The following is a 13,558-nucleotide window of genomic DNA, read 5'->3' as shown; positions in this document are numbered from 1 at the left end:
GTTTCCAGTTTCCAGTCCCAACAGAACTTACCCAGCCTCCCGCATCGTCCTGCGTAGATCTTCCTGAGTTTCACGCCTTTCTGCATGCCCGAAGATGTCATGGCACACTCGCTGGAGTAGGTCCGTCCATCGCTGGCACACAGAGGCTCATTAGCTGGGGGGCACGACTCCGGCAGGCCAAACATGAGGGGCTGGCGGGTGAGAGCCTCCACCCGGCACATGGTGTTCACACTGTTTTCACTGTCTTTACACGGGTCTGTGGGGGGTAAAAAAAAACAAAGTAGTGAAGTACAATTTGTTAATTAGACCCTGGAGGATTAAAGAAAAAAGCTCTAATCAACACATCCCTGTCCATCTTTGGCTCCTCTGAGGAAAACTGAACATCAAATCTTGGCCAAAGAACAAATGTGGAAATAAATAGCAGGATATGATGTGGCTTGCTTTATGGCATCAAAACGGCTGATTCATTCCTAAGGAAAAGTTTCTGTTTTGGATTTAGGAAGCCTGGTTTAAACTTCAGGAAATACTATACATGTGTTTTTGTTTTTCAGGCCAAAAAATACCCTCACTACGAGCTGAATGAATTTACTTTTCCTTGTTATACAATATTAGTCTGGTGTATTCAAAAAGAGGAGAAAGGAAGTTCAAAACTACGAAAAGAAAGAGAGGAAGGGGAGACATGATTCTCCATCACTGCTCCTCTGCAGATACTATCAGCGGCTCGGAGTGGGACCTTGGATGTGAAGCGGAGACAAGGAAATGGATGAAGAGTCAGTCGGTTTGATTTGCTCCCAGGCACCTCCCTCCTTCTCAGGGAGCGTCGGTCTGGCACGCTCGGCCGTATCAGTCCGTGATCATAATGAAATTGGTTTGTGGATGTGTGAGAATAAGGGGGGGGGGTTGTTACTCCTTGAAAAAGGAGCCTTGGTTTTATCCTGCTTGCCACACTTTCAGCGTGTGGGAAGACAAAGGATTTATGTTGCACCGTGCCGTGACATATCAAATCACTGCCAGGCTGCCGGCGACTCATTCAAAACACACCAAGGATGAAACAGCCTATCATCAGGAAAGAGGAGGAGGAAGAGAATGAGAAATTGGGAGTAAGGAGAAATGGTTTCCAAAGACCTCTGGCATGGATACAGAGCAACAATGCGGGGACATAAAAAAAAAGGTACAGAGGGCTTTGGCGGCAGAGGGGCGTCGGAGGCGGAGTGACCACAGCCAGCTCCATCCAGGCATCGGGTTGTTTCTATCAGCACAATGCAAAGGCTTTTCAGATACCAGCAACCAAGCAAACAAACAGGGGTTTTATCGTTATGCATGCAGTACCTTGCTCGCCAGCCACACCATTATCTGAGAGAAAGACCATTACCTCCCATTAACTGAGAAGAACAGCTTCCAGGATACATGCTCTCCTCCAGCTGAGCAAGTGAGGGTAATTACAAAAAGAATGGCCTGTTTGCTGCAAAAACAAGCAGCGCGGATAAATCACCTGCATCTGTCTGGCGAGGGTTAGCGACTTGAAATAGCCAAGGCTTTAGATGAAATGGCTGCAGGAAGATTTAGAGGACCATCAGGGCCGACTATTCCCCCCCGGGTACCCGCCCCTCCCCAAGGAGAAACTCAGGTCACTTTGGCCGGCTCGTAGCTGGATTTATACGACCAACCTTCTGCTGGCAACCTGCACATCCATCTTTCATTGCCCACCAACCCACTCTGTCTCCTGGAGGCTCCCGCTGCTTAGAGACCGATTTTTTTTATTTTTTATGTCTGCTGTTCTTTCCTTCCATCTGGCTCGCAAAAAAAAAAAAAAAAATACAAAACCTCAAAGTTGAGCGCCTTGGGAGTAAACAGCCATTGCCTGACGATAACAAGTATGAGCAAAAAAAAAAAAAAAACAGGGACTGATGAGAGAAACGACAGCTCTGAAGACCTACTTAGGGAAAAAAACAATTCGCACCACAGGAGAAGCTGCGTGAAGCAAAGTAACCTGAATGAAAAATGAGAATTAGCATAGGCATGCCATAAGTAAGGGGGGTACTTGAAGGAGAAACCAACAAGAGCCAGAGGTAGTAATTAGAGTGAGGGGGAGAAAAGTTATGAAAGAATGGGAATGGAGAACACAAAGGGTGAGCGAAAGTTTTTAAATAGTCATTGGTTTCATTTATTAAGAAAAAGGTTACGTTTTGTTGTTCCAGGTATTTCTAATGCAAGAAATTTTTCAAACGGTAGATCGGATGTAAGCACTTAAAAGCTAAGGATGGTATTGGCTGAACCTGCACACCCCCTCTGCATCACTGAAATCTTTTAAGGCCTTTTTTGGAGCAAATAATTGTAAACTGTAAAATGCCTAATGTTCTTAACTTTTGGGATTACAAGAAAAATATGAACACCTTTGGAGGATTAATATATAGTGTATTAACATAGCAAGATCAGCATAGGACCTGCAGCCTGTTGTTTCAAGCTGTAAAAGCCTGTCCAAGAAATACATTTTTTATCCCCCCACAAAAAAAAAAAAAAAAAAAAACTCACCGCATGGGCCCGGATATTGCACCCGGATGTTCTTCTGGTTCTTGCAGGCGTGCTGATGAAGCTCACACTCGTTGGGGTAGTCCTTCCCGTCACTGCCGCACACCGTCTGCTTGGGTTTGCCCTCACAGCCGAGGGGACACATGCATTTAGCCGACAGGCCGTCTGAGGACTGGACGCAGGTGCTGCCGTAACTGCAGGCCACGTCGGCGCAGGGGTCCTTCAGAACTGCAGGAAGGAACACACACATGAATACAAGATTTAGTCACAGAAGCACCGGAGTTCTTCCAGTGCAGCAGGTACACCTGTCCACCAGCTGCTCTCCAGGAAACTCACTGCTACTGTCCACTGGAGTGCATCATGCATGACAGGCCACCTTATTTAAGTGGCTGCTGGGGCACTTTGGGAAACTCAGTTATTCTGGGTTTGAAGAACTACTTGACACCCCCGGGGAAAGGACGCACTGCCACAGCTGTCTACTCAAACAAGCAAGTTGCATTTCATTTCGCAGGCCAGCACAAATTGATTTACAAACTTTGCATTCACAGCACATTCTCTTTTTTTCAATGCTTGAGGATGCTTTAATCGCCATCGTTGTGGAGCGACCCTCTGAATATTTACCTATCCTCTTAAGAGAGTATGAGAGGGGGACGGGAGGAGGACTTTCAACCCTAATTAAACAGCGTGCCACTTGTCGCTGAGTGACACACTCCAACGATAGGAGAGGGTGCAACTTTTTAATTCTGTATTGGGCCACGGTGGAGGCTTTTTCTTGGGTTTCACACGCTCTACAAAAGGCGTCCATTAGATGACATCGCTGTCATCTCTCTGCATGATGCATATTTATGACTGCCACGGACAAACATGATCTCCCTTGAGAGAGGAGCCGAGCATCAGCAGCCCTCTCATTTCCTAAGCCTTCCGCTATTAGAAAAAAAAATGTTTATCCATCTCTGATATTATCCCCGCTTTGTCACAGCCAACATGAATGAATTTAATTCAAAGATGGCGTGCATACATTGAATTTAAAATTCTTAGCTGTGTTTTTTTTCATTCTTTTGCCCTTCATCATTTTAAAGCAAAGACAACACAGGAGTGCTTGAGGTTTCTCTTTATCAAAAATGTGATTCCCTCCATCAGGATGCCTTGTTGATAAGAGTCTGGGATGTGAGCAGATATATATATATATTATGGATGTGTAAGGAGACATGAGTGCTGTGAGGAGCGCTCTTGATCAAAGGATATCCCCGCACTTCGCTTTCCTCTTCATGACACATTTTTTTTCTCCCCTCTTCCTCTTCCCGCTCTCTCCTGTCAAGTCCTTTTGAGGTTCTGTGCTTTAGACTCGTTAACGAACACTTTTTTTTTCTCCATTCTAAATTTGTGCTCTATTGCAGCAGCAACTTTGAAACTGACACCAGACCCAATTTACGAGGAAGACATCTCAAGAAGTAACTTCGAAATAAAGCACTTAATCAAAGCTCTTGTTATGGAAGACTACTCGCAGAAATCAGAAATCATTGTGAGCCATCGTACGGCAGCAAATGTGCACTGAACTGTGACACTTGGCCCATAATTTCAGTTTAATCATAATGAACAATGAGCCGCTGATGACCTGTGGCAAACGGCTCTGCAGTAACGACCTTGTTGTATCTGCCAGAGCAGGTAAAAGGTCGAGTTAAATCATAGCAGATGCAATTACACAGCAGCTCCACTCGCTCCACAATCTGCACTAATGAAATAGTTTGGTGTACCTCTTGTTATGTAGCGTGCAGTACTACTGTAGCAGAAATAACCTTCAGACTGTACTGCTTTTGATGCACCTGCTGTTGTTTCCTGACAAGAAGAAGAAGCACCTTGTCAGAGCGCTTGTTGTTTCTGTAAAATGGTGGTTGTTTAGGTGGAGGCGGCGGCGGCTACATGGGAAGAAGAGGAAGATGAGGAGAAGCCCAGCGATTTCTTCTCACCTGCAGAGCTGCTGCCTCTGTTTGCTTTGTGACAGTAAACACACCCCTGCACTTCTTGATCTCATTAAATAATAGCCCTGGCTTTCTCCCTCTTTTTTCCCCCTGGTTTCTTTTCCTCCGAGCAGAGCTGGCGTGTTGACAGGCGAAAAGGGGTGGGGGCGACAGAAAGGGGCACAAGTGCTAGGTAGAATAGTAAGGGGGAAGGTGGGGGCTCTTGATTTGAATGCTAACACGGGCCCATTTGGATACGAGGCGCAGCCTGGATGGGGCGTTAGTGCAGATAAGACTCCCTTCTCAGACTCAGACAAGCAGGCAAATTGCCTGGGCGAATGTGATCGGTGTAACAAGCCCATGTGAAAAAAAAAACAGGGGGTGGGGGGGGGATGAGGAGAAAAAACACAGCACGCTCAGCACAGCAAACTTGAGGGAGTTCTGGCGTATATTTTCTCATTATTATCTCGTGAAAGGTGGCAAAAAAAAGCCGAACAAATCAACCGAGCTGGCTTTGCCAAATTAAAATGATCCTCGCTGCCAATTAGATCCGTCTCCCTCTCACTGGAGTAAAGCTCAGGGAGGTTTAGACGGTGAGGATAATGAGAAAAAAAGAAGATAAGGATACAGATAGACAAAGAGATAAAGATACAAAGTCACACAGAAGCAGCAACATTCCAGCACAGACACAGAGAGATGACATCTGTAGTTTGTGATGAAGAAAAACGAGGACAACTCAAAGAGCAGAAGGCTTTCCGAGGCCCAATTAAAAACAATATGCCTGAACATATTCACATGTACGTTCAAATAAACTTTAAAAGAAGAAAGAGAAACATTGATTTTTTTTAAATCTAGCTTTTCTGGTTAACCCATGGTCCTGGGTCTGATTGGATCTTTCCACTGAACCACTGCTCGGTTCTTGTAATCACAGAGCTGCAACGTTTGAATGAACAAACCTCCTGGAAAATCTACACTCAGCAGGTTTGCTTCATTTGAATCGGAGGGCGGGCATTGTCTGCCCGTCAGGGACGTTCTACTGTGACTTGACTACTTGCGAGCCTAATTGTGAATTCATGTGCTGTGGCGATTCCTGACACACACTTTCACCCTTCACGAGTAACAAAAGAAAATCTGAGCTGGTTTTCACTGTACGGCAGAGTGAATCTGGGTTCAATTTGAGGACAAAACTTAGAGCCGTTTATAATTTAAGATACCGGCTGCAAATGTAGGCAACTGACAAGTAATGCCTACTTTAAAGGTGTGTTCAGGGCAGTGTGTTGTTACTTGGAAAGTTAGTGCAAAAATGGACATAAACAAAGATTCATGCAGTCTAAACTCGACAACATCATTTCCTCAAAGTTAAGACATAAGTGAAAAAGGATTTTCAAAACAACCGTACTTCCTGGTGATTTTGCAGATCTTGAAGGCTTTTTCAAATAACAAGGAAAGGAACATTAAAGACAGAAGCAAACTTTTTATGAACATAACTAGTTTTGCAAAAAGAATCATACAGAAGCAGTGGCGATTCTAGCGTCCGCTGGGGCCAAAGGCAAAAATCTGTTGGGGGGGGGGGGGGGGGGGGTCCTCCAACCAGCTTTCAGCAGGGCAAAGAGAGTGAATGCAAAATGGGCCCCCTTAAGGAGGTTTCCTACTGTCATATCAAAAATTAGCAAATTATGGGTCGCTTCTTTATTTTAAATTTTGTTAGCCCTCTGGCGCCCCCTACTGGTCTGGGGCCCCAAGCAGTTGCCTGCTCTGCCTGTGGACAAGCAGCGCCTCTGTACAGCAGTCTTCTTTTCCATTCTTTCCCATTGCATTCAAATTGAAAAGACCTTCCATATCCACAACAGGACTGCTAGATTCATGTTTCCAATTCTTGATTAAATCTCATTAAAATTTCAGTTGTCGAATTCTCCATTTATTGCAAAGATTTAGTGATTTGTAATTTTGGACAACTCTTAAAGTTGAAGAGGACAGTAAACGTTGGGAGGAGAGTGTTGGGGATGACATGCAGCAAAGGGACGAGGCCGGATTCGAACCCATGGATGCTGCGACCAGGACTGTAAACTCTGTACATGTGTTGCGCATGCTAGGCCATCCGGCGCCCCAATTTTCCACAACTCGGAACCCAAAATTTCTCGGTTTTCTTTCCTTGATGTGGAAGCTTCTAATGTACATCTCTTTAATATAAATTCATTCATCTGCATACTAGCATACACTTTATATCTGCTGAGAGAATAACATTAGCACTCTATGCTAATGTAGAGCTGCTGGAGTGTAAGCGGTTATAGGATTTAAATTATGCGAGGTCTTTTCATCGAGTATTAGCTTGACATCAGACTTGTGAAAACTTAAAAAAATAAAGAACCTTGAGCATGATACTGAAGAGCTGGTGATTTGGGGAGGATGATGAGTCCCTGAAAAGTGGGGCAGAGGGGTTTTGGAAGACGAGGATTACAGTGATCCTCTCTCCCCTCTCGTCTCTCCCCCCTGGCAGCCAGCAGACAGCCGAGCAGGCAGGTGGGGAGCTCTGCTGCTCTCTGATCCACTGTTTTGTGCTGCAGTTTATTAATGCTTCATTAGGGACAGGGAGCTGTCAGCACCATGCTGGCTTTACCTGATGCCCTGCCGCCACGGCAACCGGCACGGGAACATCAGCCCACATGAGTGTGTGAGTGGAGACTGTGTGTGCACATATATGCCTGTGCATGTTTAGAGGCAGTCATGGAGTTTAGATAAGTCTGAAAGTGAGTTTTGTGATATGTATGCGTGTGTATCTGTGCATGTATGCATGAGTGTGTGTGTGTGTGTGTGTGTGTGTGTGTGTGTGCGGTGCTTCCTGTTGTGCCGGTAGTGATAAGGGAGGGAGCAGGGGGTTGGAGCTAATCAAATGCAATGATGCGATGTGGGGGCCTTGGCAGTGTGTGTTCTAATCAAGAAACACCCCCCCCCCTCCTTATCACCAGCAGGAGCAGGAGGAGGAGAAGAAGAAGAAGAAGAGGAGGAAGACGTGCAGCAACAACTAGAATGAGTTATGATAGTGAGAGAATTCTGCAAGAACGGGGCAGTGCAGAAGGAGAGAAGTGCAAAAACAGGCAGTAAAATTTCGTTTTGAATGCTAAGCTAGCCTAAACACTGCTTGACCACAGTTCCACACTAATTACTCCAACATTAGTTGTTATTTACAAAGGCACAAATGACCACGTGTATTGTAAAAGAGGTTGCCTGTGAAATGACATCCAAGTCTGCTGTTTTAAACAACCATCTACGCTGAGTTTTAGCGCTCTTTATTTCCCTTTCATGGTTTAATGGTTGAAGTAACAATACAATTATCACTCTTGTTCACTACTTTCAAACTCTTTTGACAATATCTGGCACATTCCTGCACTAATTGTTCTTTCCCTTTTCGCTGCGTAAATGAATATATTGATCACATCTGTAGATGGATCTATTAATAAGTATTTTCGTATTGTTGAATTGAATTGTATTAAAATGTTTCGTAGGCCAGGAGTACAGCTGTTCATCTGCTTGCTGTATTTTATTTTTACTAACATCAGGACAAATTCCTTGTTTGTGTGAACCTATCTGGCTATAAAAGCAGTACAGTATGAGATTTATGCCCAACGACGTCCCTGCCTGGTTCAGTCTCATAGATCTCTAACGGCATCAATCTAACAGCAGCTGTTTTCAGTGTCAGCCAGCTCTAATAGACACACTTAATACTACAAACCAAACAGCAAACAGCTGGAGATGAAGCAGGCAAAGTGGGGAATGTATCAACCCAAGTGCCCCTATTACTTATAGGAGTTGGTGGAGGCCAACACTGAGCCAAAACAGGAGCAAATACTAGACTTTCAATCATCCTCATACAACTCGCAATGTACTTGAACGTAGCGCTGAACCATCATTAACCCTTTATCTGCCAAACAGAAATTCTAGTTTTTATTCACCAAGAAGCTGAACCTTTCCTTAAATGTGTAGTTGTCTAGCACACTTTGCTACTCCTCAACTGAATGATGAATGATTAGATATAGAAGTTCTGCAGGTTGGTATGGTGGGCAGTGGGAGCTGGCATGGAGGGGGGTGTAGGCTCTGGGACGCCAGAGTTTACTGTCCAGCCTCCCTGAGGTGTCGTGGGACTCAATGGACCAAACACCGGTGAAGGGAGTTTCCCACTTCACAACCCTGTCCTGGCTCTGGCTGCCCAGCGGTCTACACAGTTGAGTTTTGGGGGCCAGAAGGGGTCATGTAGTAGGGTAGGTCGTATCGCCGTTGTCGCTATCTGTTTGTGTTGTGGTGGCCACAGGGTAGGTTATGCAACTTATGAGTAGGGCATGGGGCATAATTGAGACCTAGGTGTTTCTTCACTGTGTGCTTATCCTTTCATTAGGGACAACTATCATGTGGTGTTTTCAAATTAAATTCTGGTAAAACCAAGATATTAAAAGGACTCTAATGTTCATTATGTGACTAAAATATCTTCCTGTTTGCCACCAGATATACTCTTTGTCCAAAATCTGTCTGTAACAGCAATAATAATAGCAATAAAAAGTGCCTGGCAGGTCTTTTCATGGGTAAAATCTCCTGGCATGATGCATTTCAAAGTAGAAAAGCAGGAAAATGTATTTGATTGACACATGACGCCGGGCATGTGGAAAGAAGGAAAGCCACAAGAATGAGCACTTGACATAAAATCAAAAAATAACAAAATATGTGTGTGGGCGGTTTAAACAAAGCAGGCGACAAGCAGGCGACAAGCAGGCGACAAGCAAGCGAGAGAGCGGGCGGGCGGGCGAGCAGGGAAAGGCTTATGGTTGATAAGTAGAGAGGACGTGGTGGTATGGAGAGAAGTGTGTAGAAGTGAGATAAGGAAAAAAAGGTCAGAATGGAAGCTGGGAAAAAGGCAGTATGGAATAAACAAGATGAACAGACAAGATCAATAGAGACCCGAGATCCAAGAAGTAAATATGGATGAGAGTGTGAGGCCAGACTTCAGAACCAAGTGATGAGGAGCAGGAGGAAGAAGGGACTGAGGGAAGGCCAGAGGATTAACGGTCCAACACACCTCTCCAACATGCTGTCTGAACACACACACACACACACACACACACACACACACACACACACTATCCCTCTACTCTCTCTACTGTGAGGCCAATGGCTGGAAGATGATTCTGTGTGTTTGATGTAGTTCTTCAAAGAGCTCCACTGAACTGCAGCTGTTGCTCTCTTTTACACGCTTTGCTGTTTTACCCTTGAGAATGGAAAATGAAGCACAAAGAGCCCCTCATCATACTCCAGTTTGCTGGCCACACTCGCAGCAAAGTGGTGGTTAGTGAGTGGAGTGTACATTGGTGGAAGGGGCTTTTTGTTCCTGAGATCCCAGCAACGAGACGGGGGTTAAAAATGTCTTTAATTAGAGAAAAATTGAAGACTTTAATTGTCGTGCAACATTTTTGTTGCACATTCAAATTAATGGCCTTGAAAAGAAAATTGTTCAAAAAATAGATGGTAAAAAAAAACGTAATTGTGCAATGGTGAGGTCTTACAGTCCCAAAGTAGTCCCTATTCTGCCACGTTTGTCATCTTCAAGTGGCAGATATGTCATGCTTGAGAGATGCAGTGAGCACAGGTAGGGTGCTGAAATGACTACACGGGGCCCATTTATTCTGCTATGTGACAGAAAGAAGGCAAGATGGGATTAAATCGTCTGGATGTGGCATTTATGACAAACACAGACAGAGATGTTTGGTTCCTTCAAAGGACAGAGCACAATTTTCACACACAAAAAAACCCACTTCAAAACTTCTTTGAAGGCTGTGAATGTTAAAGAAGGAGACGCGTATTTTAAAAGGAAACACATCAGATTTAAGGCGTTTTTTTAGAAAAGACAAGAACATCATGATGGCCATGTTAGTCTTTGTGTGGCGATCAATTCCTGAGTGCACCTTAAGCATTCTTCTTATTGTGCTTCTCTCCTGGTTTGACTACTTTCATGACTGATTTGGGTATCTTTTCATTTGTATTTTTTGGTTTCATTTTCATATCTTTTGGTGTTCATCTTTTTAAACCTGTTAATACCACATTAATAATCTTGAATTGTGGATACACTTTGCTAACTATCGCTGAGAACCTCCTCGCTCCTCACTCCAATTCTTGCTCCAGAAAACAAGGCGATGACCACCACTACGCCAGACTCCAGTCTTTAAAACAGAACTCCAGACCAGTCAGTGACATCATAGTTGCTACTTTTTAAACGCAGTCCAGGCTGGCAAATCTCAGGTTTATGTGATTGATGCCAGATTGAGGATTTTGGTTTCCTGGACCTGTAAGGTAATCAAGCTTGGACAAGCTTCAAAAAGTGGTCACAGGATAGCCTGGCAGTTATGTACAGACCCTGGGCTATAGTCGTCGTCGCAGCGGCCGCAGGTTTGAATCTGACATTGCCCGTTTGCTGAATATCTTCCCCCCACTCTCTCCTCACAACATCACCAGTCCCTCTCCAGCTGTCCCCAAAAAATGGTTTTGGGTTTCTTAACAACAACATCATAGAGCTTCAATATTTAACAGGTGATAGGTTGAATATGCAACGTTACATATGGTATAATTCAAAACACAAAAATGAAAGCAAAAAATATTAGATTCCATCAAACATACTATCACCTCCATTTTCTTTCTGTTGAGCTCTTTTGTGGTCTTCATTAACTCCTCAGAAAGAAAAGAAAAATCGGGCACTTTGCTGATACCTTCCCTCCTTTTGTCTGTCTGTTTTTCTATGCTGGTCAGGTAGCATACAGTGAGTTAATCAGAGCTTATTTTGCTAACAAGCTCCCCGCTGTTGCTGGAAATGAAGCTGATTAAAGCACTGATGGTGAACCACAGAGTAAAGTTGTAGGTCATAAAAAAAAACGGAGAGCTGAAAGATGTTCAAAGCTCCATCGAGCGGAGAGGAACAATAACTCTTTGTTTGATAATCACTGGATTGTCACCTCTCACATTACAGACAGCCATTTGATTCATCACTGATATAAAACTTGAGAAATGCAGCTACAGGGTTTGAAACGATAAAGCTGAGATGTTTTCTGCTCTATCAAAAAACCTTGAAACAATCCTGGATCTGGACTTCTTTTTTTAGGACAGTACGAGCGTCCTGAGTCTCTTTCCAAGGACAGCATAGTATCACATCAAGTGCTACGACTCACTTTGTTTCAGACCTGTAAGCCTTATAAGCTAAAAGAGATAGAGGATAAGAAGAAAACCTCAGCTGATGGACAGTCTCTTTAACCTCGGGGCCTCCTTGACACATTAATGGCCGATGGGAAAAAGTCAGTATTACCTATTGGAAAAGTGTCAGAGCTGGTTCATAGAGCGGTGTCTCTTGGATTAAGTCTGAGGTCTTTGAAAGAAACAAAGAATATCTCTGAGCTCAGATAAGTTATCGTGTGCAGTCAGAGAAGCTATTAACAGCTCGTTTGCTTACCTCTTTAAGGCCCGGATCACATTTAATCAATAATGCATTTATGTTGTTTTAAATTGTTAAACTCCACACTCTGCACTCCTGATCAAATGCACTGAGATGAAACTCATTTGACCCAGAAAGCAGTTTTGGTAGGACAGCGATGTTTACAGGGCGGCTACGGTCCACTGACGAAATGTTTTTATCACTTAAACCTTACCGAGAGCAATGGGCAGGAGGAATTACTTCAGTGTGCATAATAGTTTAAAAGCTGGATGAATCTAATGTACTAACCACCTTTAGGCCCACAAACTGACAACAGAATGAAATCATGGAGATGCTGGGTTTGAAAATCAATGCACTGGCATCAGACCGAGATGCATTCAGAGGCTCATCCTGGCTCTGGAAAGAGATACGAGGATTCATGTTGGCTAAGTGGCGCATATGCCACAAGTTTCCTTTCATTAGCTCCTGATTAACGGGAGCCGGTGGGGGTGGGGAGCCAAAATCAGCAGCGGAGCATCGGCTAATCATGCTTGGCCTTTGCCATCAACACTCGCTAATGAGTGGTGGCCGCTGGGCACAATATGCAGTGCAGAGCTGCTAAAAAGTCAGGTACAGTACCTGTTTGTCCCCAACACACTGGGCTGACAGTGCATTCAGGTGGATACAGATGTGTTTGTGTTTGTCCTCAACACACAAACACATCTGTAAGAACACAAACTGTTTCCACCTGAGCTCATCGAAGATGTGCACTTTAAATCGGATTGTTCACTCCTGCCAAAATGAATAAATGCATCTTCACACTAAACTGTCAGCATATGATAAAAGAGGAACTACCTACTGCCGGTTCAAAAATGCTTCTGCCCTTGTGAGTGGTTCTCAACCTGTGGTCATGCAGGACTGCAAAGTAAGCAATGTGGTCGCAAAGCCGTAGACGATACGGCAAAACATTTTTCTTTCTTTCACCACGCCTAAATTGTTTACAGTGAGAAGGCAGACTCAGAGGGCAGAACAAACACCTAGCTGTGGGAGTGTCACCCACCTGGGGGAGGGGCTACTGCCCTTTGTGATGTCATGAAGGGAAAATCTTCAAATGGCCTGTTTGAGCAGACATTTTCAGAAAAGTGGAGCAGGTAAAAGACGGAGAGGATGGACTTTTCTCATTATTGGGGGGTTTGTAAATAAACAGACTAGGGACACATATTAGTGTTAGAAAAAGAGTATTTTGCATAATATGTGACCTTAAGACATTTTTGGGACTTTTTCCACTGACAGATTCAACAACTGATAAACTGATGCAATATGAGAAGAAGACAAGAGCTCATGTGATTGGCTATTCATTTTCAGAAACCAGAACCAAAGCGCTAAGTCCCCACTTTCCAATGATTTAAAAAAAACAAAAAAAAACTGAAACAACAACAGCACCAGAAATAAAAAAAAAAACAACAACTCATTAACAGAGTAAAACTAGAAATTATCGCTTGTAAGCAAATGCAGAAATGCCACAGTAATGAGTTCTGCCAAAGATTGAGACTTAATTTAAAAACTTGCGCAGATCCAATGGATTATACGGCAAAACTTCTGTACAAAGACCAATGGGACATTTATCAAC

General features: G+C 43.9%; 2 protein-coding genes across 10 annotated transcripts in view; both read right to left on the bottom strand.

Annotated features, from left to right (window-relative positions):
- The window catches only part of slc66a1 (solute carrier family 66 member 1), a 514,023-nt gene that overhangs the window by 2,568 nt on the left and 497,897 nt on the right, over window positions 1-13,558 (bottom strand). The window lies entirely within an intron of this gene.
- The window catches only part of agrn (agrin), a 291,135-nt gene that overhangs the window by 102,008 nt on the left and 175,569 nt on the right, over window positions 1-13,558 (bottom strand). For all 9 annotated transcript variants that reach the window (XM_061058541.1, XM_061058543.1, XM_061058542.1 and 6 more), the window contains 2 exons: window positions 2,533-2,757; window positions 32-256 (listed from right to left, as the gene is read on the bottom strand). In XM_061058541.1, the coding sequence (XP_060914524.1) occupies window positions 32-256; window positions 2,533-2,757 (450 nt within the window). The remainder of the gene's footprint in view (window positions 1-31; window positions 257-2,532; window positions 2,758-13,558) is intronic.

The sequence above is a fragment of the Labrus mixtus genome, chromosome 15, assembly GCF_963584025.1.
Source record: "Labrus mixtus chromosome 15, fLabMix1.1, whole genome shotgun sequence".
NCBI lineage: Eukaryota > Metazoa > Chordata > Actinopteri > Labriformes > Labridae > Labrus > Labrus mixtus.
The sequence above is the reverse complement of the archived record's forward strand: the minus strand, read 5'-3'. Positions and strand labels throughout refer to the sequence as shown.